The following is a 24,704-nucleotide window of genomic DNA, read 5'->3' as shown; positions in this document are numbered from 1 at the left end:
CCTATTCCACTCCAGGCTCTGGGTCTCAGTCTCACCATCTGCCAAGTGAGCGAGGAGAGACTAGCTTTCTAGGGCCCATTCCAACTGTCCTGTTTCATCCTTGTTGTGTTCTTCTATGAGATGAGCATTCTTCAATGGGAAAACTCCATGTGTCATGAGGTTTGGAGTGAGAATTTATTTATACAATTCTACCTTAAAAAAAAAAAACTTTCCTTTTATCACCCACTAAACTCTCCTTAGCAATAAAGTAGTCTTATGACTCTTGATCATTTGGTGTATCCAGGACAATTTTATTTCATTAATACATGACCCTCCATTGCTGCCCCCACACGTAACCATTTTGTTCCTGCAAAGAAAGGTGACTTTGAGAAGCCACTCAGAAGATGTGTTAGGTCTTGGAGCTAGGAGAGGACTTACTATGTGTTTTTGGCTTAAACATATGAAAATAAGGCAGCACATGGTGAACAAAAATAGAGTGAAATATATGTGTAATTATGTCCAAGATAAAGACACATGTATATAAGACTACTCCCCTCAAATAGAAGTGAAAGGTTTGAGGAGTGAGAAGGATGGCTTCCCAGTAGCAGGAGCAGCGGCTGTGTCAGCAGCAGGGGAGGGAGAATGCAGAGTCGGGAGACCTGGGCCTGGCTGAGCCCCACAACCCAGCGCCTCAGTGTCCACTCTCCCAGGAAAGATCTGATGAGCTGCTGATATTTCTCTTAAAAGAATCAATGCACCTTTGTTTCTTTCTGCCTTCTCTTTTGACCTTATTTCGTTCTGAAACGGAGAACGAGGAAAGACAGAACTGAACTGGTAGGGTGGGAAAGGGGGTAGGCAGAAGGCACAGAGGAGGTGCCAGTCCAGCCGTGGAGCCCACAGACAAGATCAAAGGCCCCCAGTCGGCACCTGGGATGGTATTGTTTGCTTGCTATGTATTTGTTCCTGCTTCTCATTTCCATTCTCGCCCTGATGTAATAAGTCACCGTCTTCCCAGCCATCATCCGCGTATTGACAAGCAAATGTCACCCACGTTTGATTGACATCCATTGCTCCTGAATGCAAAAGTATGATTTACGAATCAATTCTCCTTGTTTATTTAAAGCCGTTCTCATGTGTCTTATGTATTTGTTGGTGGGATCACTTGCCTAATACAACTCTGGGAGACTTCCATTAACATTATAAATCCAGGCTGTTGCTTCCCCTGCTCTGTCACTGCCAATGGGGCCTCTTCTTTTTCACAGTTTGCCAATTTCCCCCCTCTCCCCATAACGTACACGCAGGAAATGTGCTTTGGAGCTTACAGGACTCTTCCCGTATCTTAGGAAAAAGACCTTGCCCAGTACTTTTGTGAACGCTGCTTGCTTTATTCGAAGACTTTTGAGGGCATCTTGACAAGGAATTATTTTTCATGCGTGAGAAATACCTGTAAGTAGATGCAACTTAGGTCCAATGGCTGAATCTCCTAAAAGGTTACTAGAATTGTAAGCCTGTGAATAGAGTAAGTAGGTATAAACTCACCATTTGCAGCGTTTGTAGAAAGAACCACCCCTACCCCGCCTTTGTGCGGTGGGCAGGTTCATTTAAAATCTTTGAGAACCATCCTTTGCCTTTTCAACACACCTTACTGTTCTCTGGGTAACATCTTATTTCATTTTGGAAGGCTGGAGAGGAAAACCATAAGGTTAAAAAAATCACATCTACCATCTGGAAAATTCTAAAGGGCCCTCCTTATGTTAAAAGTGGCATTTTGAAAAAAATAAAACAAAACACCACACCTGAAACGCTGATTGTGGGTGAGCCATTAGAGAAATAATGTCAGTCCAACCACCCTCCTTTCAACCTTCAACTCCACCCTCCAACTGGGGCTGCAGGCAGTGGGGAAGTGGGGGACTTAGGTGTGACTCTTGAGTTCTGAAGGCCACCGCACATCTGTCTCCCCCCCCTCCCCTCCCCATATGTCCAGCGAGAGCGCTGCCATCGCCTGGGTTCAGCAAGGGAGTGTTCGGGATCTCACTGTTCATCCATGTGCAGAGAGGGGGAAAAAAGAGAGGCCGAGAAAAAAAAAAATCCCACATTGTCAGAGTAATGCCAAACTCTCTTTGAGTGGGATGAGCAGAGCAGATGCCGCAATGAGATGCCAAAGCGGCTCCCCTTCCTCTGCGCCTTGGGTGCCTATAAATTGCTCCGGCGCGCGTTTGTCAGCCTCCTCTTCTCCTGGCAGGTGGTACCCAGGCAGAATTCTGCGTTCAGTCTCTCTCTCGCTCCGCTCCCGGCCGTGAGGCGCTCGCCGCTGCTCGCCAGCTCCGCCGCTCCAGCCCGGAGCCTCGCCGAGCCGCCCGTGCCCAGAGCCGCCGCTCCGCGCACCCGGGGGGCGCCTGGCCCGAGCTCGCGCGGCCGGCGCGAGGTTTTGGGGGTGCGCATCTATTAGAGTCCTGGTGGTTGCTAAGGAGGGAAAGAGGGGGGGAAAAGGCACAAGGGCGATCCCAGCGAGCGAAAGAAGAGGAGGCAGAAAAAGGCAACTTCAGACGGAAAGTTGGTGCGAACTGGCGCAGTCGGCAAAAACGGAAAAGTCGATCGCAGGCGGCGGCGGCGGCGGCGACATAAAAGTGTGAGCGGCCCTGGGCGAGCGCGAGAGGCGGCGGCTGCTCTGCCCTCCGGGTGGCCGCGCCGGCGCCCGCGGCAGCCACAGGTGCGAAGGGGCTCGCGGGAGGCGAGAGGGCGCCCTGCGCTCCCCTCCCCCCGCCCCCACCCCCAGCTCGGGACTTCAGCTCAAGTCACTCGGCGTCCGAGCTCCCTCCCCAGCCGCAGCCTCAGCGGGGGGAGCGAGAGCAGGCGAGGAGCGGCCGGCGCGCGCCCGCCCAGGGGACTTGGGGTTCGCAGGGGGTTGTTTTCGGCTCTGAGGAGGTCCCCGCCCAACCTTCAAAATTTTGTCCAAAAGCAGACAAGAGGATCGCCCCGCGCTGAGCCGGCTGGTGGGCAGCAGGAGGCGCCTGATCGCCGCCGGGGCGCTGGGGGTGGTGATGGTGCTGCTGCTGGTCATCCTCATCCCGGTGCTGGTGAGCTCGGCCGGCACGTCGGCGCACTACGAGATGCTGGGCACCTGCCGCATGGTCTGCGACCCCTACGGGGGCACCAAGGCGCCCAGCACGGCCGCCACGCCCGACCGCGGCCTCATGCAGTCCCTGCCCACCTTCATCCAGGGCCCCAAAGGCGAGGCCGGCAGGCCGGGGAAGGCGGGCCCGCGGGGGCCCCCGGGTGAGCCCGGGCCGCCGGGCCCCGTGGGCCCCCCGGGCGAAAAGGGCGACCCCGGCCGCCAAGGCCTGCCGGGCCCGCCCGGGGCGCCCGGCCTGAACGCAGCCGGGGCCATCAGCGCCGCCACCTACAGCACGGTGCCCAAGATCGCCTTCTACGCCGGCCTCAAGCGGCAGCACGAAGGCTACGAGGTGCTCAAGTTCGACGACGTGGTCACCAACCTCGGTAACCACTACGATCCCACCACGGGCAAGTTCACCTGCTCTATCCCAGGCATCTACTTCTTCACCTACCACGTCCTGATGCGCGGAGGTGATGGCACCAGCATGTGGGCTGATCTCTGCAAAAACAACCAGGTGAGTGCGGGCAGGCAGCGGGGAGGGCGGGGAGAGAGCGCGGGAAGGTGCAGGCGAGAGGGAGGAGACCCCGGAAATGAGGGTGGGAGCCCGAGGAGGAAGGGCGCGGCAGCTTGGCTCTCGGGAGCCACGAGCGAGGGGGGGACGCCGTTCCACCCAGGAGAGGCGGGGGTCCTACGCCAAACGGCGCCGGGCGGCCTGGAGAGAGTGGTTCCTGATCCCAGGAACCTGCACTAGGTGCGCGCGACCCCGGAGGGGCGGGAAGCCGGGAGTTCGGTCCCCTGGACAGCTTGTGCACCGCGGGGTGTCCCGAGCAGAAGGCGACCCCGGGCTGCGGGATCCTCAGCAGTGTGGAGTCTGTGTCAGGCTTTGCGGGGAATGGGAGGGCTGGGGGAGCCAGGAATGGGCGTGCCAGAGTGACAAATCCGGGGAAGAAAGGCCGGGACCCGGGGGAGGAAAACAGAGGCCCAAGGGAAGAAGAAGAGGCGCGAAGCAGTGAGTCCAGGCGGGGCGCGTCCAGGGCCGCCAAGGCAGGACCACGGGTCCGGCGGTCGCAAGGCCCCTGTGGCGTCCCAGGTCGGGGAAACGAACATACAGTCAAACTCGAGATGCAGACTCCGGTTTAGATTTAAGCCGAAGAAGGGGGAGAGCTAATGAGTACTGACAACAAAGGGAAAAGTTGAGGCTTGTGGGTTTGCGCCGTAAAACACGCGCCCAAACGCAGAACCCAAACTCCACTGGCTGGAGCAGCAGGACGCACAGGCAGGTGGCCAGGAGGCCGGGGGGCCGAGCCCAGCCCCGGGACCATGGGCTTCACCGCCAGGGAGCCCCCGGGCGCCTGCGTGAGGGTCTTTTCAACCCAGCCTTTTGCTCTCAACAAAGGCCTTGGCTTTGACTGTGAAAAAGCCTCCGACTAGCCCTCAGCCGGCCGGCCGGAGGACTTGCTCCCCTGAGTGGGTCGGCCCTGCCACAGGGGCCACGGATCTGCAGTGTTAGGTCGGAGCCACTTTCCCGTTTGCTTGAGAAATTCGCTGTCATCGTGAAACCAAGGTGTGTTTGGTTTCTTAGTCAGAGGAGGAAAATAATTTTTGTAATTACCCGAAAGTGTCATCAGACCCTCTGCACGCGCTGAACCGGCGGCGGCTGGTGGAGGCCCTGCAGCCCGGAGTCTGGGTTGAGTCCTTGGGCTTTACCTTTGCTTACTGGGTGGTGCCGGGAGTGACCCGCGACCCTGCCGGGGCCGGTTTTGATTTCACAAGGGCTCTCCCGCTTCAGGTCACTTGCCCCTTGAACGCAGATCTTCCTGGCCATAATCCAGGTTTCTGTTAAGCAGCATTAAAGCAGAATTTATTCCAAAGACCCAATTCAGTGTCAGAATTCTTCCAAGGTGAAAGGCGAATATCCTAAATGTATAAGAGAAAGGACAAAATACCCTGTCCCTCCCCCTTCCTACCACTTCTCACTTCTAGAGGAATTCAGAAGTAAGTATCTTAAGGGACCCTAAGGTCGGGTAGAACAAAAGAGGGGAAAATGGCCACCAGGAGGCACTGACAGGGTTGTTTATTACAGTTATTACGCATGAAAATAATATTAAGATATATAAAAATTATTACAGAGTAGTGGGATAGTTATAGGTAAGTGGCTAAAGAGGGCATGACTCACTGTACCAAAATAGAGCTATTCTGTCACACTAACAAAATGGTTTTATGAACAGCCCCTGAGCAGGCAGCAAGGAGGCACCCATTTATTTACAAATTGGCTGTCTTCTGACTCAAAGGTTAGGTCTGGCAAATCCTATCAGGCTGAAGAGACTGTTTTTAGAGGTATTCATTCAAATGGAATTAAGATTCCAGTTTTACCAGCCAAGAGATAAAAGCACACATCTTTAAGCATCTGGAAATTGCAGTTGCATGAAAAGCCAGGGAATGGTACGTTAAATTAGATTAAATGTTGATCCTGAATCCAGATATAGATTCCAAAAAAACCATTCCATGTATGTGTTCTAGGTACATTTTGTTTTTAAAGTTATTTCCTTGTTTGGAGTGTAGAGTTCTTTGTATTGTCCTGGCGTGTACATTCTGTGAGGTTCAGGGGGATAAAAGGCAAAAAAGCTGACCTTTTAATCTTTAATGCTTCCCATTGGCATTATTAAGCTGCTGTTTCTACAAAAGGTGAGCAACAAGTAATTCAGAAAAGCAAATACAGTAGATTTTCTAGTTTAGCATGGACTATTTTGCAAAAGGGCTATTGCAATATTATTGTTAAGGAATTTTATCTCTAGAATAGACCTATTTCGTAAAGTCTGGTCTGCAGGCAGTTGCAAGTGAGAAATCCTATCAAATCTTTTTTTAATTAATCTTAAGTAAAGAGTTTATCCTTGATTTTCAATTATGCTCTTGTCTGATCACTTCTTAGATGGCAGTTTCCCCCCTCTGAGCTGACCTAATTTGTTTTCATAAAACAGAAGCTCAGAGATCCATGTCAGTGTGATGTTCTATGGATTAAGTGGATTTGAGAAACACACAAAAAATTAAACTAAAATTGCAGTTCACTCTAGGATAGAGGAATGCCCCTGGTCCGTAACATATGAGAACCACTTTATTTATGCTTTGTGTTGAATGCAGGATCACAGATGGAAACATCAAAGGCCAGTAAATTAACCTAATGCGCCACTTAACCTTTTGTTTATGATTCCACAGAAGTACAATGAAAATGAAATTATGAGAACATCAGTCGCAATTAATTAAATTAGCAAATGTTGCCATAAATATTGTCTCTAATGATAAACCCTCACTAATCAGATAATGCGAAGGCAACATGACCTATTACATCCTCACAAACACAGCACTAAAAGGACCACAGTTCTCATATCCCCCGTGAAACCATCAACCGAAATTTGATCTTATCATGTGTTAAGAGCCCATGACAGTGCATATTAAAGGTATAAGTTGGACTCAAATAGCTTTACATGGAGATGGGAAATATTTAAGTGTTTGTATACTTTTAGCAGGAAACCTGAATTAAAAACACTGCTGTTTGAATCCAGCCACTATAATACCACTCTGATAAGCCACTAATAAAAACTAAAACTGGCTCAAGACTAGAACTATAAAATAATTAAAGACCAATTTTTATACTGAGAATTTATTAGTTGTGGCACCAATGAACATGAGAGATACTGGAAACAACGGACAGTTTGTGGGCTGATACTCATTTATTAGCAAGATTAGTGAAATGTCAAATTAGTTATCTTTTTAGGGCCTGTGAAATGTGCACTAAAGATCAGCAGAATCTAAATAGTTAACTTATAAGATGAAAAGATATTAGAGTACATTTAGGTAGAAATGGGTATGTCAGGCTAAGGAAAGCGTGCATGCATCCATCCTATTCTTAGAGAAAATGCTGAAATCAGTGTACATTTAGGAACCCGAAAATAGCCTCCAGGGTGGATACATTACCTTCCTCAATAGTTTGATGGCTCAAAGGGAAAATTGTTGGCAGGTACTGGGCTGAATACCAGAGCTTAAAATTTCAAGTCCCATTATACCTCTAGAGCACGATCAGGTGAGCAGGTGTACTAAAATCGTGCAGAGTACGCTGGAGTGCGGCAGGTATTTAATTGGGAGAGTCTTATGGTATGGTATAGGTTAAAATCTCAGAGAATCACTTCCATTAAAAAGCAGCCACACTGGCTTTATCCAACAAAGGATGTGAAAACCGTAAGGATAACCTTCCAGTCTGCGGGATCACACCCATACATTTGCAGGTTTTCGTGGTAACACCTACTGAATAAAAATGGTCACATTTCCATGGGCTTGTGGTTATACCCTATAGAATAAAAACTGAATTTCATATATATATATGCATTTCATATATATGAAATATATATATATATATTTTTAAGATTGCTGTCTCTAAATCAAGTGATTTTAATAAATCCCAGTTCCCAAATGTCCTCACTTAGCAAACAGTATTAAACCACAATACCCATGGAACTTAATACTAAAAACCTAAAGCACAAAATAAAAATGTGCCTGGTTATTAATAATAGGTGAGAAGCATATTCTGGATTGATAATTAATATATTACTAATATGGCTAATTTTTCTTTTGTATTTTAATTTTTCTCACCCATTAGAAATTACACATTAAAAAAAAAGTCAGTTCGAAAATAGTACTACTCTTCTTGTCAATTTTTTTTTTCCCCTCTGGAAATTAATGACTAGTTGACATTAATGAATCAGAGCATCCAGCTCCTCCAAGCTTGTGATTAATTCTTAGGAAATATTATGACATTAAATTGTATTATTACTTAATAGTCAAAACAGATCACCTCACCAAATTGATGTATACATTAAAGCCTGCTTTTGAGTATAATTACATGGTATATTGCTTTGTTTATTAGTGGCCAGTCAGCACAGTGTTAAGTAATTCTATATCTTTTGAGGCCTTTCTTTTCTCCTTTTGCTATATGATATCCAGAAAGAAATTTTTAAACTACTACTCAAATTACTTTACAAGTTCAGCAGTGTCAAAAAGCCTTCTCCTTTTTTAACATTTCAGCATTAATGTGAGAACGTACCACATGAAAATTTAATTTGCAAACCTATCATTTAAATTTTGAAAGAAAGGCAGAGAAATTCTTGGCTTAGGTCTCATTTCCCTCATTTTGCCAAGTGATAGAATCCAGCATATTGTACCCCAAGTCATGCATTATTACATAGAGCAGGTTTACAAAACCACTAAATCACTTGCTATGTTATTCAGGGAAATATCATTACAGTAGAATAGAAACAAGCCACAAAGTAGATGTTTTACTGCAATAAATCAAGTACAAGTCTGCCTATTGAGAAATTTTTTTCCAAGGCAGAATTAAAATATAGCTAAATGGATATGAAGCCTAGTTTGAGTTGAGGATATGACAGAATGTTTGTATTACTTGATATGATAGGCAATTTGACTGTTTGCAAATGTCTGTCAGCTCCCTAATGAGATCGCGGGCTCAACTTGGGTGGATTATAAGCATCTATCCTCAAAGCAAAGCAAACACTTAGAATCACCTAAATGTAAGAGGGTATTCCATGAGATCATTCAAAAATTCTAGAAATTTTTGAGACTTCAAATCATGGAAATTTAGATCCTTCTATAACTTTTAGATATGTTGACATTAGATAATTTAAGTGTGTGCATTACAATGAAGTGATAAAAAGACACAAATAGGAAAATGAACTCTGGAAACTTGAGTGATAGAACCAAAGATGTCTAAATGAGTTAAGCTTCGGGTACGGGGGGGTTTTCCTTGAATTTAGATTTTGGAAGCCCCAAATCAAAAGGATTTCTTCTTTTTTTTCTTCCTGTATGGTAGAGTAGTGGTATTTCTCCAAGTCTTTACGTACTGTGGATTTCAGTTTTCTAATAGTCATGAGGACCAACTGCAGTCTGGATTGAACTTCCGTCCTCATAAACAGCTGGTTAGAATATAGCTGCTTGACTTAAATTAAAATGCAAAAATTACTATTATTTCCATTTCAAAAACTCATTGGGCACAGAGATACAAGGAATTCAAAAAAAGTAGTGATTTAGGAAGAGAGCAGATTATTGGTATGCATTGTTTACAACATACAGTAAAAGAAAAAATAAAAGACTGCTAGAATGACCCTCACAAAGCACTGTTTTCTCCTTTCCAATAACATAAGTGAAACTCTTACAAAGATATCCTCATAAAGCCTCAAGGCCGAGGTGTACTTTCCTGTGCTAAATTCTGTGCTTTGACAGCCACTCTGCTTACGATGCTGTGTGAATGGGGGAGGGGGGGAGCCCTGAGAATTCTCTTACAAATTCTAACTCTTGTCTGCTTCATGTAGGTGCGTGCCAGTGCAATAGCGCAAGACGCTGATCAGAATTACGACTATGCGAGTAACAGCGTGGTTCTCCATTTGGAGCCGGGAGACGAAGTCTACATCAAATTAGATGGCGGGAAAGCCCACGGAGGCAACAACAACAAATACAGCACATTTTCTGGATTTATTATCTATGCTGACTGATCACGCAAAAACTAAGCTGATGATTCTGAGTTTGGACACTGGATTCGTATGGCTAACGTCAGTGAATCGAGGATCCCAGGGGATGCCAGATGCAGGGCACCTCAGTTGTGTATATGTGGGGAATTCAAATGCTACCTGATTCACATCTGTATACTCAGAAACATGTAAAAAAAATATTAAAAGCAAGATAAGCAGATGTGTGATCCACTACCGCCAAAGCAAATACTCCTTATCGTTAGTGTCCATGTGAATGAAGTCCTATATAGATCACAAATTTTTATAGAAAAATCTAAGACACGGAATTATTTCTTCAATATCTATGATACTTTGGTGTACTGTGATCTTGCCGCTTTTATCCATGTGTCAGCTTTGGTTCTTGTGAGTTTACTTGCTTATTACGATACTCGGAGTCCATTCATATTGTGGGAAGAATGATTTTTTACCCTGCAGGAGACAGTCTAATTGAAATAATGCTGCTTGTCCCCAAAGAAATTGTTTGCCTTGTCCTCTTGTTAACTTTAGAGCTAGACCTGGGAGTGATTCAACTTCAAGCCTTAACCTGGAATTTTCTGGATCTGAGGGAATTCCCAAGCCTATGATCATTTTTTCACATTTTCTTTTTCCTATGAATTTTCTTTCCTCTCTTTTCTGGTGATAGTCTTTAAAAAAAAAAATGGAGACTGAAATTGTATCATAGGATGACCCTCTAAGTGTGAAAATGTGTAATTATGTGTGGTATTTAGAAAATCCCCCGTGTCTGGTTTGTCAACAGAATGTGTTTAGATTTACTTGGAAAGTCAGAGAAGTTTATTCTTTGGTGTTAAATTCAGACTGAGGCTTTCGCCTTCTTTGGAACACAAGATTATTCATAACCCAACGCACCTAGGTTTAATTTGCATGCGTCACCAAGGGGACACTAAGTAAGGCCTTCAAATAGTTACTACAAGTCATGGCCTGAAGTTATTTCAAAATGAACGATTTCACGTATAACCAATATGACAACAAAGTGTATATATTTTATACAAATACCTGCTACATATATATGTATGTATATATGTGTTAGATGAAATATAATACATATATGGCTTCAGACCATTGACACAGTGGCTGTAGATCCCCAAACATTTAATTTTTAAAAATGTATGTGTATGCTCACACACAAACATGCACAAATCATTTGACTTATTTTGGATTGAAATATATTTTGGAAGATGAAAAATATAGAGAGTAGCAAAATAATTTAAATGGCTTCTCTTTTAAGAGTTATCCAGAAAATTAAATCTTATTAGGTTAAAATGCCCCATAAGTCACATGTCTGTAAATTAAGCCTATGGCTTTATCTTTATCACGGGATGCCAATCAATATTTCTGCTGCGTCCTGTGGCCGACTGTTACTGTTCGCAATGCAGAGACAAAGAATAGTTGTCCTTCGCAATGTTTGTGAATTACCTGCAGTGGAATTATCAGTTTTTTTCTTTTTTCTCGGGTGATCTGAAGCTGACTGTAAAGTAGATTTTGAGAGTAGTGCAAATCCTTCCTCTCTGGTTAAAGGACACTGCCAAAAGCCATCTCTTTAAGAAAAAGATTTAAGATTCTTATTGAGATATCCTAATTACCAGACAACTTCCCCATGACAATGAAAAATCTGTTCCATTCTCAGTTGCCTTTGAAGACTCTTTGACAAGTAGATTTGAAAAACAAGAGATTTCAAAATCTGCCTGTTTTACTGACAAAGGACATTTGCATTTTTTCATTTAAAGGAATTAGTCTTTGTTCTCCTGGCTCATTCCTCTTGGGTACTTTCTGTTCTAATACACAGAAAGCTTGATCATGTTTGATCCACAGAACCATTTTTTATTTAGCAAACCTCAACTTTCCGAAAGAGTTATGCCTGGTGTTCCCATCTGAAGGTGCTGTTTGCTCGGTTTAAACACCTTGGTCGGAGTAACTGTCATGATTGATAAAGATTAAAAACACTTAGCCTGTTCATCAAGAATAATGACTATTTCTGTTTGGCCTTTCTACTACGTAAGATAACATAAGGGAGTTGCAATGGATTTTACTTCCATTTAACTATATATTTGTCGAAAAGGAATTAGCAACAAGGGTTTGAGGTTTTGGGTTGTTTTTTTTTTTAGGTGATAAATAGCATAGTGAAAGATTCCACCAAAAGATTAGTTTATAAACAGCAGTGCACATCAACTAAGAGTTTTAACTAAGAGTTTCACAAAAGGCTTTATTTACAGAAAACATCAGGGCTGGATACCTTTTAAAGAGTCGGCTCTGGAATCAGACTGTCATTTCTAATAGATCTGACCTTTTCTTCAGATAAATAAGCATTATTTTCTCTGTTTAGGCCCAAGGAAAAACAAAAGGTAAAGGACATAAAGGGAATATATATATAAGGCAAACATTTCTCTTTTTTTTTTTGCATTATATATTATTAATTAAATTGTGGCCTTTGTTATTATAAATGTAATGATTCATTAAACTATATTATGTAATATATTTTGAATTTTATGATTGGGTTTTTATAATTGAGTACTATGTTATGTGTTTATGTCCCCCTTACACAAATTTTAGGAAACACAACCAACTTTATAGGAAAATGGATACCAGAAAGCCACAGGCAACAAGAGAGATTTATTATAAGTATGTATAGATAGGTGCCCAGCATATAATCAACCTCCCACAATATTTTTACCATTTTGAATTGGTAATTGTAGTAGAATATCCTTTGAAAAAAAAAAAGTCTCAAAATTTAACTTTCCTTGCTGCAGAAGCTATTTTAAAGTGCCATATTATTCATTACGCATTAATTAAAGAACAGCAGGGTAATTAGTAGAATCATCAATATTACCGGAAACATTAGATTGCTCCAGACGGGGGTAATTTGACGAGAAACACTTTAAATTTTCTCAAGTAGAGTGTGGCTAATAGATTAAGAAAGCCAAACAAAAGAAAGCAAAGCTCCACTAAGTGGGTATAGACTATAAATCATTGTTTGGAAATCGGGACCTTTGTATTTATTTTGGTAAGGAGAAACAATAGGGCTTAATTAGGCTTAGTTAACTCCCTAAAGGTGCAGCCTTAACGGCCAGTTTCTGAGAAGGTAGAATCCTTCTCATTCTCATAAAAAGGAAATGCTCTGTGATTAGTCCTGTGTGGCTCCGATGAATAGCTCAAGGCGGGTTTGAACTCATTGTACGTTCCTTGCAAGCTTTACAGTCCAGGTGTGAATGTGTAACACTCGTCCTACTTGAAAGTGAGCCATCGCTTAGGGTTCTCGATCAGTATCTTATCAAGTGCGTCCTCAGTTATACCTCTGAGCAACATTTTAGGAACGATGTTGGTGAATATGTGAGAATAGCCGTGACCTCCGTATTTTGTCAGCCGATGTTTCGTGTGTATATCGTGGGCCATCAGAATTCGGTCTTCATAGCCCTCGTCCACCAGAAGACGCACCCTGTGAAAACACGTTCACTCATGATGTGGCGTTGGTCTCACATTTACAGTTCTCAGGATGCTTTAAACTTTTTACTCCTAAACCTGCTGTGTTGTAAAGATACCATCTTCCACTGTGGCACGTGTCCTGGGAGACCCTTAATCCGTGTTGCGTGGTGATGATAAAGATATTACCGCATCCGAGTCGGAACGTGACCCTTGTTCCCTGCACACAGAAATTTCTAGCCTGTGATATTTATGACCATGCCTGGCAATACTGCATTCAAGATAGCTTCTAATAAATAGGATGTGCCTGTTTGAATAAATGGCCACTTTAGCATTTTATGAAATAACTGTATTCTGGATTCATACCCAGCTCTCCATTCTAAAATGCCCCTCTTCGTGGGTCCATTTTTCAGATCTCATTCTCTCTGTTTCTCCTTTTTTCTAGCAAATAAAATCAATGACTATTTGTAGTTAAAATAGGGAAACCAAAGGAATCTTTGTACAGGTAAAACATTCTGACAGTAAAATCAGCTGGTTTGAAAATGAAGGGCCTATGCTGAGATAGTTAAATCACTTTTAAAAGGTCAGTTATGGTCCCTCTGCATCAGTCCCTTTGAAACTGTTGGGAACTTTGACTTAGGAGCAGTCGCGGAGCAGTGGGTGAAATTGGCCAATGAAAATCAGCTCTGCGTTCCTTCCATTTCAGCAAGATGGCTACAACTAACTGGCTGCTCCTTTAAATGTATAGTCAGTTGACTAAGGAACGGCTTCCTGCCTATTGTCTAAACACCTAATCCTCTTTGCTTCGTTAACTGCTGTAATCTGTAGTGTGAGTCACCTCCTGACAGCCACCATCTGTATGTGTCTGGATGCTGGGCAGTGTCTGCCGTGACTTCTATGAGTCTCTGACGGCAGGAGATGCAACTTGGAGACAATGCCTGGTCTCTGGCATTTTTTCTCTAGTCTTGTCAGTCTCTAGATTCCCAAATGGACTGACAGCTCCTTCCTCCAAGGGCTAATTATTTGGAAGGTGATTTTTGTTAGTTTGTTTCCATAGCATTTCTGGGCATTCTAGTGCCTGAGTCATCTTTAAATAGCTACTACAGTCAGCAAGATGTGGACCACTACACCAAAAAAAAAAAACAAAAAAACAAAACAACAAAAAACTCAAGCACACAGCCTTGCCCTCTGAGAACATACATTTTCAAATAAATCATACTTGAAGATTAGATCTTGTGTTTGTAGGTCAAAGGAATGCCAGAAAAGAGCCAACCTGGGCTTTCTGTCTAGAAATCTGCCCCAGGCGTGTCCTAAAAGTTCCTGGAGTGGTATTTGTGCCACTGTCATTACTTGCCTCTTTATTTCTTTTTATTGAGGTATAGTTGATGTCCAATATTATACGTTATAGACGTACAGTATAGTGATTCACAATTTTTAAAGGTTATACTATATTTATAGTTATTATAAAATATTGACTATATTCCTTGTGTTGCTAAATATATCCTTGTAGCTTATTTTATACCTAATAGTTTATACCCCTTAATGCCCTTCTCCGACACCCCCCATACCCCTGCCTGCCCCCTTAATAGGGGTAGGGCATTATTTGCCTCTTTAAAATTTGTATAATGTCCAAAAGTTCTGATCTGAAGTTACTTTTGAAACAAAGTCTCCTTAAGGGAATTATCTAAGACAATTGTATGATCATTTATGAAAAAAGAGGAGGTTGGAACAGATGCATACACAGTGCTAAAACTAAGTGTGACAAACCTTTATCCACAACTGAAAGGGAGTGTCACATTACAGGAAATTTTAGATTACACTTTTCCCTGCTTGTTTTCTGAGCATTTCTCAACGTTTTTGTCTCTTTTCCTTTGATGAAAAAAAAAACATACGCTATCTTATTCCTCCAGAGGCATATCGCAGAGATAGACAAATTCCTTCAAGAGGCCAGTGTCATCTCCTGAAATACAAAGATGTTGACTTGTGAAATAGTAAGGAAGGATACTCATTTGAAAATGGGAAACGTTAGAACTCGTCAAGTCAAGAATCTGGAGATGAGTTATCTCACGAGAAAGAGAACGTGATGGCTCTGGAAACCTAATTATATCCTACTATCAAGAAAAACTGCCTGGTCACTTCTAAAATAAGAGACCACCTCTCATGCTGTGCTATTGTGCAGAAGAACAGTAGATCCAGAGAAGCTGCCAGAAGGCAGGAACCACTACAGATGAGAAAACAACAGTAATTATAGAAATACAAATGAGTTAGTGTTTTGCAAACAAATATTAGAGAGAGACTACAAAGTGTGAAAAGGCAGCAATATAATAAGATTTGAGAAGTGGAGCAGAAGATTAAAAACAGGTGTTAGACACAGAATTTCTGGGGCTGAAAACCAGAGGTAGGCAGAGGAGTGCTTCTCTGTTCTCGTACTTCAAAGCTTTGAGATGACTGAGGCTCAGAGAAGGACTGCTGATGAATGATGAAATTCGAGTGCCCAAGATATGGGGACAAGGAAGTACTGGCACATGCACAACCCAAAAGGCCATTTAGTCATTACCGTGAGCTGTACTTGAGTCCAGTGACCTAATGCATGGTTTTAATTTATGAAGAATTAAGGATACGTAGATGCACAAATGCACATGTGCATATATGTAATTTTTGATGTATTTCCATACATACAGAAGGTTTACATTTGGCCCCGTGAAAATGGACCAAAATTAAGTTCTTGCTCTAGAATTGCTAGCTAAAGGTGCTAAGAAGGACTATTGGAGGAGATGCTGGTCATCCTTCCCGATATCGCCTTCATAGACTGCCCTCTGTAGATCCCCTCTCTTATTCCGGAAGGTCTGGGAGCCTCGTGGAAGGCGTAGAGGGGCAAGAAATGCACCTCACTGCGACAAAGCGCTTAGAGAAGGAAAGCAGGTCCTGGGAGCAAACTTGCTATTTCCAAGATGAGCTGTAACACGTGTGTCGAGGGCGTGTGTCAGGAAATTATGGTTTTGAGATCATGAAAGATGAGAAAGATCTATCACACCACCCCATTTTAAATTCCAGAGAACATTCACCTCTGAGTATGGTCCAAGCTGGTAGGGCCCTTAGGAAACCTGTTTGTCTGTATTGAATGCTGCTCCTCCGCAAGTAAATCGAAATCATAAAACAAAACAGACAAACAAGAAACAATAAATCTGTTTGTCAAAGAACTGATCTGAGTAGTAACAACAACAACAACAAAAGGCTGACCTGTTGGTCAGGACAGTGAAAGCAGCTTGGTTATGCAGCGCTGAGGGTCTCCATATTTATGTAACTACCGTAACACTGATGGGCTAACTCTCTCTGATGATATTAAACTTGAAGCATATTTCGCTGTTAATGAGCTCATCCAGGAGGGGTGCCAATACACAGGGACAGCAGAAGGCATCATGTAAAGATGGACTTCCCAGGGGAAAGACCCCAAGGCTGTCTCAGCTGTGGCCACTGGCTCAAGACCTCCCCCTCAGCCCCAGTGTACGTATGTTACCTCCTGCTCCTTGAGCCTCACGCTTTCTGGACATCACTTCTCTACTCCGGTTTGGCTCACTCCCATTCCAACCAGTTTTCTACACCCAGAAGCCAGTTCTGCTGCTTGTCATCATGCAAAACTACTTCCGCTCTGAAACCTTCAGTTTCCCGCTCTGACCATGAGTTACATCTTTCTACTTTTTTGCTCACCTTCTTCTACTCTGTGTATTCACCCACTTCATCAAACCATCCAGGTGTATGCCCCTGCTGTGTTACTCCTATACATCTCTCCGTTTCTCTGTGCACTTTCTTCCCTCCAACTTGGACCTCAGGACTCTCAGCTCAACTCCTCCCTCATTCTCCCGGATATCAGCCATGTTTTTCAGACAGAGTCCCAAATCTTGAGCTCTCTGTTTACATCTTTTACTTCTACTCACAAAACTTCTTCAGTCCTGCTACCAAAACAAAACATTTTTAAGGAAAATAATCACCAAATCATGCATATTGGTGCCAATATATATATAGTCATGTAGTCATGATCTCTAGCCTCAACAGGGCCTTTCACACAACGTGTCCTTAGTCAGTATCTTAGTCAGTATTCATTCACTCAACATCCATTCCCAGCCTTCATCCTCCTCTACAACATCCTGCCCTGAATCCATTCTTTCTTTCTCAGGAGATGACCATGTCTCCTTCATGGGGACACTAAAGATCATAGTGGGGATCTATGTCCTCAGTTTCCTGTTCTTCTCACCAAGACATTGATCTGCATTCACCCACTGTTTGCCTTGCCTCCTTTCATTTAAATGGAGAAAGTATACCTCCTTTCAGCTGACTTTCTGTTGGCTTCCCAGATTCCATCAATTTGTCTCCTTAGGAGCCCTGCTCTATATCTCTAATCTGTCCAGATTTTTTTAAGTTACCATTGACCACTTCCATATTCCACCCCAGACACTCCTCTGAACGCTGTGTACTTTATTTCATACACATTCTAGAACATCCCTGTACAACAGGCATTACTTGGCTAGATTCATTCTCTCTGTCCATCTCTCTGCTTTTGCTCTCAGTCACATAAACATTGCTCAACTCCTAATAAAACCTTCCTCTGGTCCTGTCTGGTCTTCTAGCTCCAGCCCTATATCCCTGCTTCCCTTTGCTACCGAGCTTCTTGAAAGAGAACCCTCTGTGGTCTCTGTCCTCCTCCTCACTTCTACTCATCCCTCAGGCCTTTCCCACCAAGACTGCACTTGCTGATTCGGAAATGTGAACTTCTTGCTTGTGAAATCCAATGGATACTTTTTTAAAAAAACTGAAGTATATTTGATTTACAATGTTGTATTAATTTATGGTGCACAGCATAATGATTCAATTACATACATATATTCTTTTTCATTATAGATTATAAGATATTGAATATAGTTCCCTATGCTAGATGGTAGGACCTTGTTATCTATTTTATATATAGTAGTGTGTATCTGTTAATCCCAGACTCCTGCTGCTTTCCCCTTTGGTAACTATAAGTTTGTTTCCTATGTCTGTGAGTCTGTTTCTGTTTTATAAGTTCATTTGTATCAGATTTTAGATTCTACATATAAGTGATATCATAATATGTTTGTCTTTCTCTGACTTCACTTAGTATGATAATCTCTAGGTCCATCCATGTTGCTGTGAATGGCATTATTTCATTCTTTTATGTGGCTGAGTAGTATTTCATTATATTATATATAATATTCCATTACATATACATTTCATCATATATACATATAATGGAATATATATATACATATACCACATTTTCTTTATCCATTCATCTTTTTTTTAATTGAAATATAGTCAGTTTACAATGTTGTGTCAATTTCTGGTACACAGTATGATGCTTTAGTCACACATGAACGTAGATTTGTTTTCATATTCTTTTTAACTACAGGTTACTACAAGATACTGAATTTAGCTCCTTGTGCTAAACAGTATGAACTTGCTGTTTATCTATTTTATATATATTAGTATCTACAAATCTTGAACTCCTGATTTATCCCTTCCCACCCCCTTCCCCCCCAGTAACCGTAAGTTTGTTTTCTATGTCTGTGAGTCTGTTTTTGTTTTGTGAATAAGTTCATTTTTCTTTTTTCTTTTTTTTAGATTCTACATTTAAGTGATATCATATGGTATTTTACTGGTTTGATAATTTTCTTTTGTATTAGCTTGGTTTCTTTTTGGGTTTTGTGACTCTGTTGTATGCTTTTGATTTGTGGTTACCTTATTTTTCAAGTATGTTTACCTCTCACTATATCTGTTTGCTGTAGACTGGTAGTCATGTATGCTCAAACACATCCTAAAAAGAATGAAGGAAAAAAATAGAAAAAAGAAAAAAAAGTGAGAGAAAAAAAGTCTCTATTTTCGTGCTCCCCTTTCCCACTTTTTAGGATTTTAATGTCCTTTTTTTTTTTTTCTACATCTTCATGTTTATTTTCTTGCAGCTCCTTGTAGTTACCACATTTCTAATTATGGTTTTCTCGTTTCTCTAGCGTCTATCCAGCGTCTATCCATTCAGCTGTTGATGGATACTTATGTTGCTTCCATGTCTTGGCTACTATAAATAGCGCTGTTGTGAACAATTGGGTGCACGTGTCTTTTTGAATTAGAGTTTTCTCCAGATATATGCCCAGGAGTGGAACTGCGCCAATGGATACTTTTCAGTCTTTATCTCCCTTGTTATCTGCCTCCTGTTACAAGTGTTCAAGCCTTTCTGCTTTAAGTATTCTTCTCCACAAACTTTCCTAACAGTGCATTTCCCTGATATTCTTAACATTTTGAAAAGTTTTCAACCCATCTCTGAACGTCTGTTTCTGAGTTCATCACTTAAACGTTGGTGGTCACCAGAGCTCTGTCCTCATTCTCTTCTCTGAGTTTTTATTCATTCCCTTCTCTGAGTGATTTTATTCATTCCCATGCTTCCAGTTGTCACATGCAAACCAACAGTGTCTAGATTTATGCCCAAATCTCTGTCCTGAGCTTCACACCCTTATCCAAGGGCCCCACTGGATAGCAACACTATATTCCCAAACTAAAATCATCCTTGTCAATCCCAAACATATTTCTCCTCCCAGATTCCCTAACTTGATGCATTCAGTCTTCATATCACCAGGAGAAACCAGGTAGCCATCCAGCCTTGACTCCCCAAATTTTCTCCTTGGTTGCAGAGAATGACTTGTACAATTATTTACTTTCACCCCCAAAATACTGGTTAATTTTGAGAGGTTAGATTTTATATGATGTTTGGCCTTTAGACATTATACTTATAGCATTTAAGCTGTAATCGCCTCTTTGGTAAATATTTTTAACAAAGCATTTCAAAAACTCATTGCAGGAGGTTAGGACTTTGGTGTGGTCAACCTGGGGAAAAAATAGCTTACTTCATTAGGAATAAAAAGAGAGAAATGTTCTTTGTTCTTTTATTGGCATGGCTTGGGTTGAGAATTATCTGTGTTTCTTATCAGCTGCCCATCTGCACTGAACTTCTAAGGCTCTGCTAAGCTTTTGCCTACTTAGGCTGACTCATTTTCTCCTTGAAATAATATATAGAGATTTTCTCCCCATAATAGCTAGGATGTGTTTTTCCCTGCAAGTCTCTGGTTTCGCCTGCTTACTGTTTTCTGAATCTTTGCTAATACCCACCCAGATATGAAAATCAGAAAGAAACGGTAAAAGGAAATGCTATGAGAGATTTCTTCATAATTACCTTTTAATTCTTTTATTATCGTTGGGCATGTCAATATCCGGGTTGAACTGATAATGAAAAAGTTCGGTTCCAAAGAGATCATATTCCAAGTAACAGCCAAACTGAGCAAACTCCAGCAGTTCCTTCTTATCAAGGATAGTCCTAGAGACAATAAGACAGACATACTGTTATTGCCAAGACTTATTTCTCACCTAGACAAATTAAAAGGTTTTTAGCACACTGTGTACTGGAATATAGTTGAAATCAAGTAAAAGATCTTTTGAGTTGGCTCTTGAGATGTGACTATAAAATAGTAAGTTCAACTTGCTACCAGGAATCAGGGAATTTGCCCATCCGGAAGGGAGTTTTCCCATCTAAAGTACTTAGAGACATTTTAATTAGGATGCCATTACTCAAAAACAATTTTATAATTCTCCTGCAGAATTGTCTTCAGGATGTGTTCCATAGGGAAATCCTTAGTGGCACTGCTGTGAACCATGGAAACTATCAAAGGAAATTTGGCATTAGGTCTCGTGAATTAGGGGCATAATACTAATCTGGATAAAACATGAAGCCAAGGTGAGGTGATGATGGGATTTTATTGTGAAGATCATCCAGTGATTCTAAAATAAATTCCAAAGCTTATGTGCATATCATTGCAACTTTTTTTTTTTAAAAAAGGGGCAATACACCTACAGATATTTATGTTCTGTTGTGCTTATATTTTAAGTAGTGTTTATTATTTTATGATAATTTTATGGCTATCTTCTCACTTCAACAGAGATCGTGGTAAAAAAAAATCACTATAAGATAACGTAAATGAAAGGAAAAGGAGAAAAATGTAGGCTAAGTACAGAGTATGGACAGAAGAGTTGAGTCTGGAGCAAGAGCGAATTATGTCTGGAAATTTAGACAATAACAAGTAAAAAGGATGCATAAAGTTAACCCCAAAAATATCATCATAGAGATTCAAACACACAGAAAAACAGGAAAGAAAGAAAAAACCCTACCAGGAGACAATATGGGAAAAAAATGTGAGGGGGAAACATACCTCATTAAACATTGTGTGAAGGGAGTTAAGGACCTTGAGAAAGGAAGCGATTGTTTGGGATCCAAAATTGGCCCGGAGAAGAGTTGGGATCAGTCAGATAATCATCATCTTACTAGGCTTCTACCCACTCTGACAGTCTATTATTTTGGCATCTCCAGGATGCAAAGATTAAATCGTTATTCTAAGCCTATAAATCTGCTTCTCAGAGGTCAGAAGTATTTTCAAAGCCTTTCTTTCAAACCCTAGGATGACCAATTAAGCCTCTGTGTGATGTGTGCGAGGTGATTCTGCTGTCCTGGGACGCTTCCTGGGAGTTGGCACTTGACTTTCCCGCCAAGCAATCATAGTATAGCTGGCTCCTTTTTATTCTTTTTACCGGTTTAGCATAACATATAATTCACGATGTTGTTCTCAGCAGGGAAGCTAAAAAAGTCTTTCCTTTTTACTATAAAATGTGCATTAGTTCTGTGCTACCGTCTATTAATACTACTCCTTTCCCATCTTCTTACCATGGAGACCACTTTTGCTTCCAAAATTACCGGGCTAAAAAGGGTATGTGTTTTTCTATAGTAAACATACTCTGTTTTCCCCAAGGAACCATGCTCAAAAACGAAATACACACAATTAAAATAACATAAGGCGGAAGAGATAAGTTTAGTACTTTTCCTTTTGAGTCAGTTCATTCCATTTGTTAATTACGACAAAGTGCTGGGGTGGGCTGGCTGGGGAGTCAAGAAAGGAACACAGGCACCAATAACAGGTGGGACCAGACTCTTAACTACTGATTTCAGTGTCTTTTTTTCTCCTTTTGGCCTAAATGCCTTGAGACTAAGTTTTCTAAACTTTAAGTGATATAGTAAGTATGTATATTCATTGAAAAATCCATGGTAAATGAAAAAACTATAGGAAAATCTTTAGTCTTAGCTCCAGTTGAAAACAAAAAGTAAAGTTGCTTATCACCATCATCATCATAGCCTACAAATATAAAAACTTACTATGTGTCTGGCATTGCACTAAGTGCTTTATATTTATTATCTCATCTAATATTCTCCATAGTCCCATCTGGCTTCAGTTTTACAGATGAGGAAACTGGGGTGTAGAGATTAGATGCTCACTCAAGGTGATGTGCTAGAGAGTAAATTCATTTCAAGGCTGGAATCTGCTGTCTTAACCATTATGCTGTATGACTTCTGTTGCTAAATATTTTATTCTCAAAAGACATTTTCCAGAATTACATGGACTGTGTGTGTACATCGTGTTTTTAAATATTTTTATTTTGAAATGTAATTCCTTCCCTATAGCACCCTCAAACTGCATTTGAAAAGTGAGGAATTTACCCAAAACGTAAGAAAGGATTATTTTGTGGAGGTCTTCAGTCACTAGCTCAAAGTAGACAAGATTTGACCTCTACAGTTATTTTGAATATTTCTTTTTTTTTAACATTTTTTATTGATTTATAATCACTTGACAATGTTGTGTCAAATTCGTGTTCAGCACAATTTTTCAGTCATTCATGGACATATACACGCTCATTGTCACATTTTTTTCTCTGTGAGCTATCATAACATTTTTGTATATTTCCCTGTGCTATACAGTGTAATCTTGTTTATCTATTCTACAATTTTTATTTCTAATGATATGTTCAGAGGAGAAGGAACTATATTAATCACGACTGTTGCTTACTTTCTCACAAGGAGACTGACATTGCTCTAAACCTCTTACAGATATTAAGGGGCACATGTTAAGGGTCTTCTGTGATAAGGTCATGTCTTCTGAAGCTCAGACTTGCACATCTAATAGCCTGCTAGCCATCCTTACTTGTATGCCTAAGAGACAACTCATGCTTAGCATGCCTTGAACTAAACCCCTCATGTCCCACCCCAGACCAGCTGCTCCAGCACCCTTCCTACCTCAGTTGATAACAGCTCTTCCCATCCCCTGCTCAGGCCAAAAACCTTGGACTTATCCTTGACTGTTTTCTTGATCTTGCTCTACATCTAGCCCATTGGGATAAACTTTTGGCTTGACTTTCAAAATAGGACCAGGATCTGGATATGCCACCACCTCACCTGCTGCCCCCCTGGTCCAAAACAGCATCATCATCTCTCGCAGGATCCCTGAAACCACTTCCTAATCACTCTCCTTTACTTTTGCTCTACTACAGTCTATTTAAATGTGGCAACCAAAGTCTACCTTCACACATAAGTCACATCAAGTCTCTCCTCTGCTCACAACCCACCAATAGCTCCCCATTTCCCCCAGAGAGAAAGCCAAGGTCTTACAGTGGTCCATGAAGCCCTGCATGATCTCTCTGGATGTGAGGCTTACAGAAGCCTCATCTCAGAGAGGAATGGGGAATGTAGGCATCTGGCTCTCCAGAAGTCAATTATATATAAATTCTGCCTATATGGTAAACGTTATCTGAAGAACGTCACCATGGGTAGAGATCTCTTTCTAGAGGAAGACTTACATATCAAGTAAGATTCATCTACATATGCCCAAAAGTAATCCCTGGAAATTCTTATTCTGTAGAATAGAACAGCACATAGAAAGGAGTGTGCCTTTGAAGGAAATGGCCCCTCTGTAAAGCTCTCTTAAAAATTTCATGGTGTAAGGGGAGAAGATTTCAGAAAAGAAGCAATTAAGCTGATGGAAAATGCATTTTAAAAAAGGAGGCAGACAAATTTGCTGTCATTAAAAAGCTGAGAGATATATATTATTCTTAGTGACTTTTGATGATATGACACTCTAGATAACTGAACATTAATTAGTGTGAGGACAGCTAAGAATTGAGTTCACCTTATTAAACTCTCCTTATTGAAGGAGGAAGCACAGTGTAAAATCCATGGGAAAAAAATAGTGTCAGTGATCCTACATACTTTTTGGAGGAAAGCCCTGGAAAAAAAATAGAGTTCGATTTTAGATATTAATGAGGGGGTTGGATGGGAGAGGTAGGTGCGCAAGAAAATAAAACACTTAATAATCCTCAGGCATTTAAAACAGCCCTATAGCTCCTTTAATCCTTACAAAAACTGCATGATGAAAGTGTGATCATCCCCATTTTACAGATGAAGGAACTACATCTCAGGAAAGTTTGGAAATTGCAACTTCCCAAATGAGGAGTGGTGAATAAACACAGACTGTGTGTGTCTTCAGAAGCCATGTTCTTTGACCCTGCTGCCCCTTTTGTGATGAGAGCATCCACCCAGCACAGTGGCTCTGCTCCTTACGTCAGCACTTACCTATGGAGAAATACACCCCATCACAAAGGCATCTCAGAGCACCCTGCACCATGAATGTCTAACAAGGTGACAACCACATTAAACTGATAGACAA

The 24,704-nt window shown here is 41.5% G+C and overlaps 2 protein-coding genes across 3 annotated transcripts in view; one reads left to right on the top strand and one right to left on the bottom strand.

Annotated features, from left to right (window-relative positions):
* Window positions 1–2,359: 2,359 nt before the first annotated feature.
* C1QL3 (complement C1q like 3) lies at window positions 2,360–12,159 on the top strand. Its single transcript, XM_072955019.1, has 3 exons — window positions 2,360–2,689; window positions 2,942–3,608; window positions 9,472–12,159. The coding sequence occupies exons 2-3, from the start codon at window positions 3,021–3,023 to the stop codon at window positions 9,649–9,651; spliced, it is 768 nt and encodes a 255-aa protein (XP_072811120.1). The 5' UTR covers window positions 2,360–2,689; window positions 2,942–3,020; the 3' UTR covers window positions 9,652–12,159.
* Window positions 12,160–12,275: 116 nt separating this feature from the next.
* Window positions 12,276–24,704, bottom strand: part of PTER (phosphotriesterase related) — a 58,803-nt gene continuing 46,374 nt past the window's right edge. The window contains exons 4-6 of one of the 2 annotated variants that reach the window (XM_072955018.1): window positions 20,339–20,479; window positions 16,167–16,231; window positions 12,928–13,117 (exon numbers count right to left, since the gene is read on the bottom strand). In XM_072955018.1, coding sequence (XP_072811119.1) covers window positions 13,074–13,117; window positions 16,167–16,231; window positions 20,339–20,479 — 250 coding nt within the window. In that variant the 3' untranslated portion in view covers window positions 12,928–13,073. Of the gene's footprint in view, window positions 13,118–16,166; window positions 16,232–20,338; window positions 20,480–24,704 lie in introns of both variants that reach the window. The other variant, XM_006216764.2, reaches the window with a different exon arrangement.

The sequence above is a fragment of the Vicugna pacos genome, chromosome 35 (assembly GCF_048564905.1).
Source record: "Vicugna pacos chromosome 35, VicPac4, whole genome shotgun sequence".
Classification (NCBI taxonomy): domain Eukaryota; kingdom Metazoa; phylum Chordata; class Mammalia; order Artiodactyla; family Camelidae; genus Vicugna; species Vicugna pacos.
The sequence above is the reverse complement of the archived record's forward strand: the minus strand, read 5'-3'. Positions and strand labels throughout refer to the sequence as shown.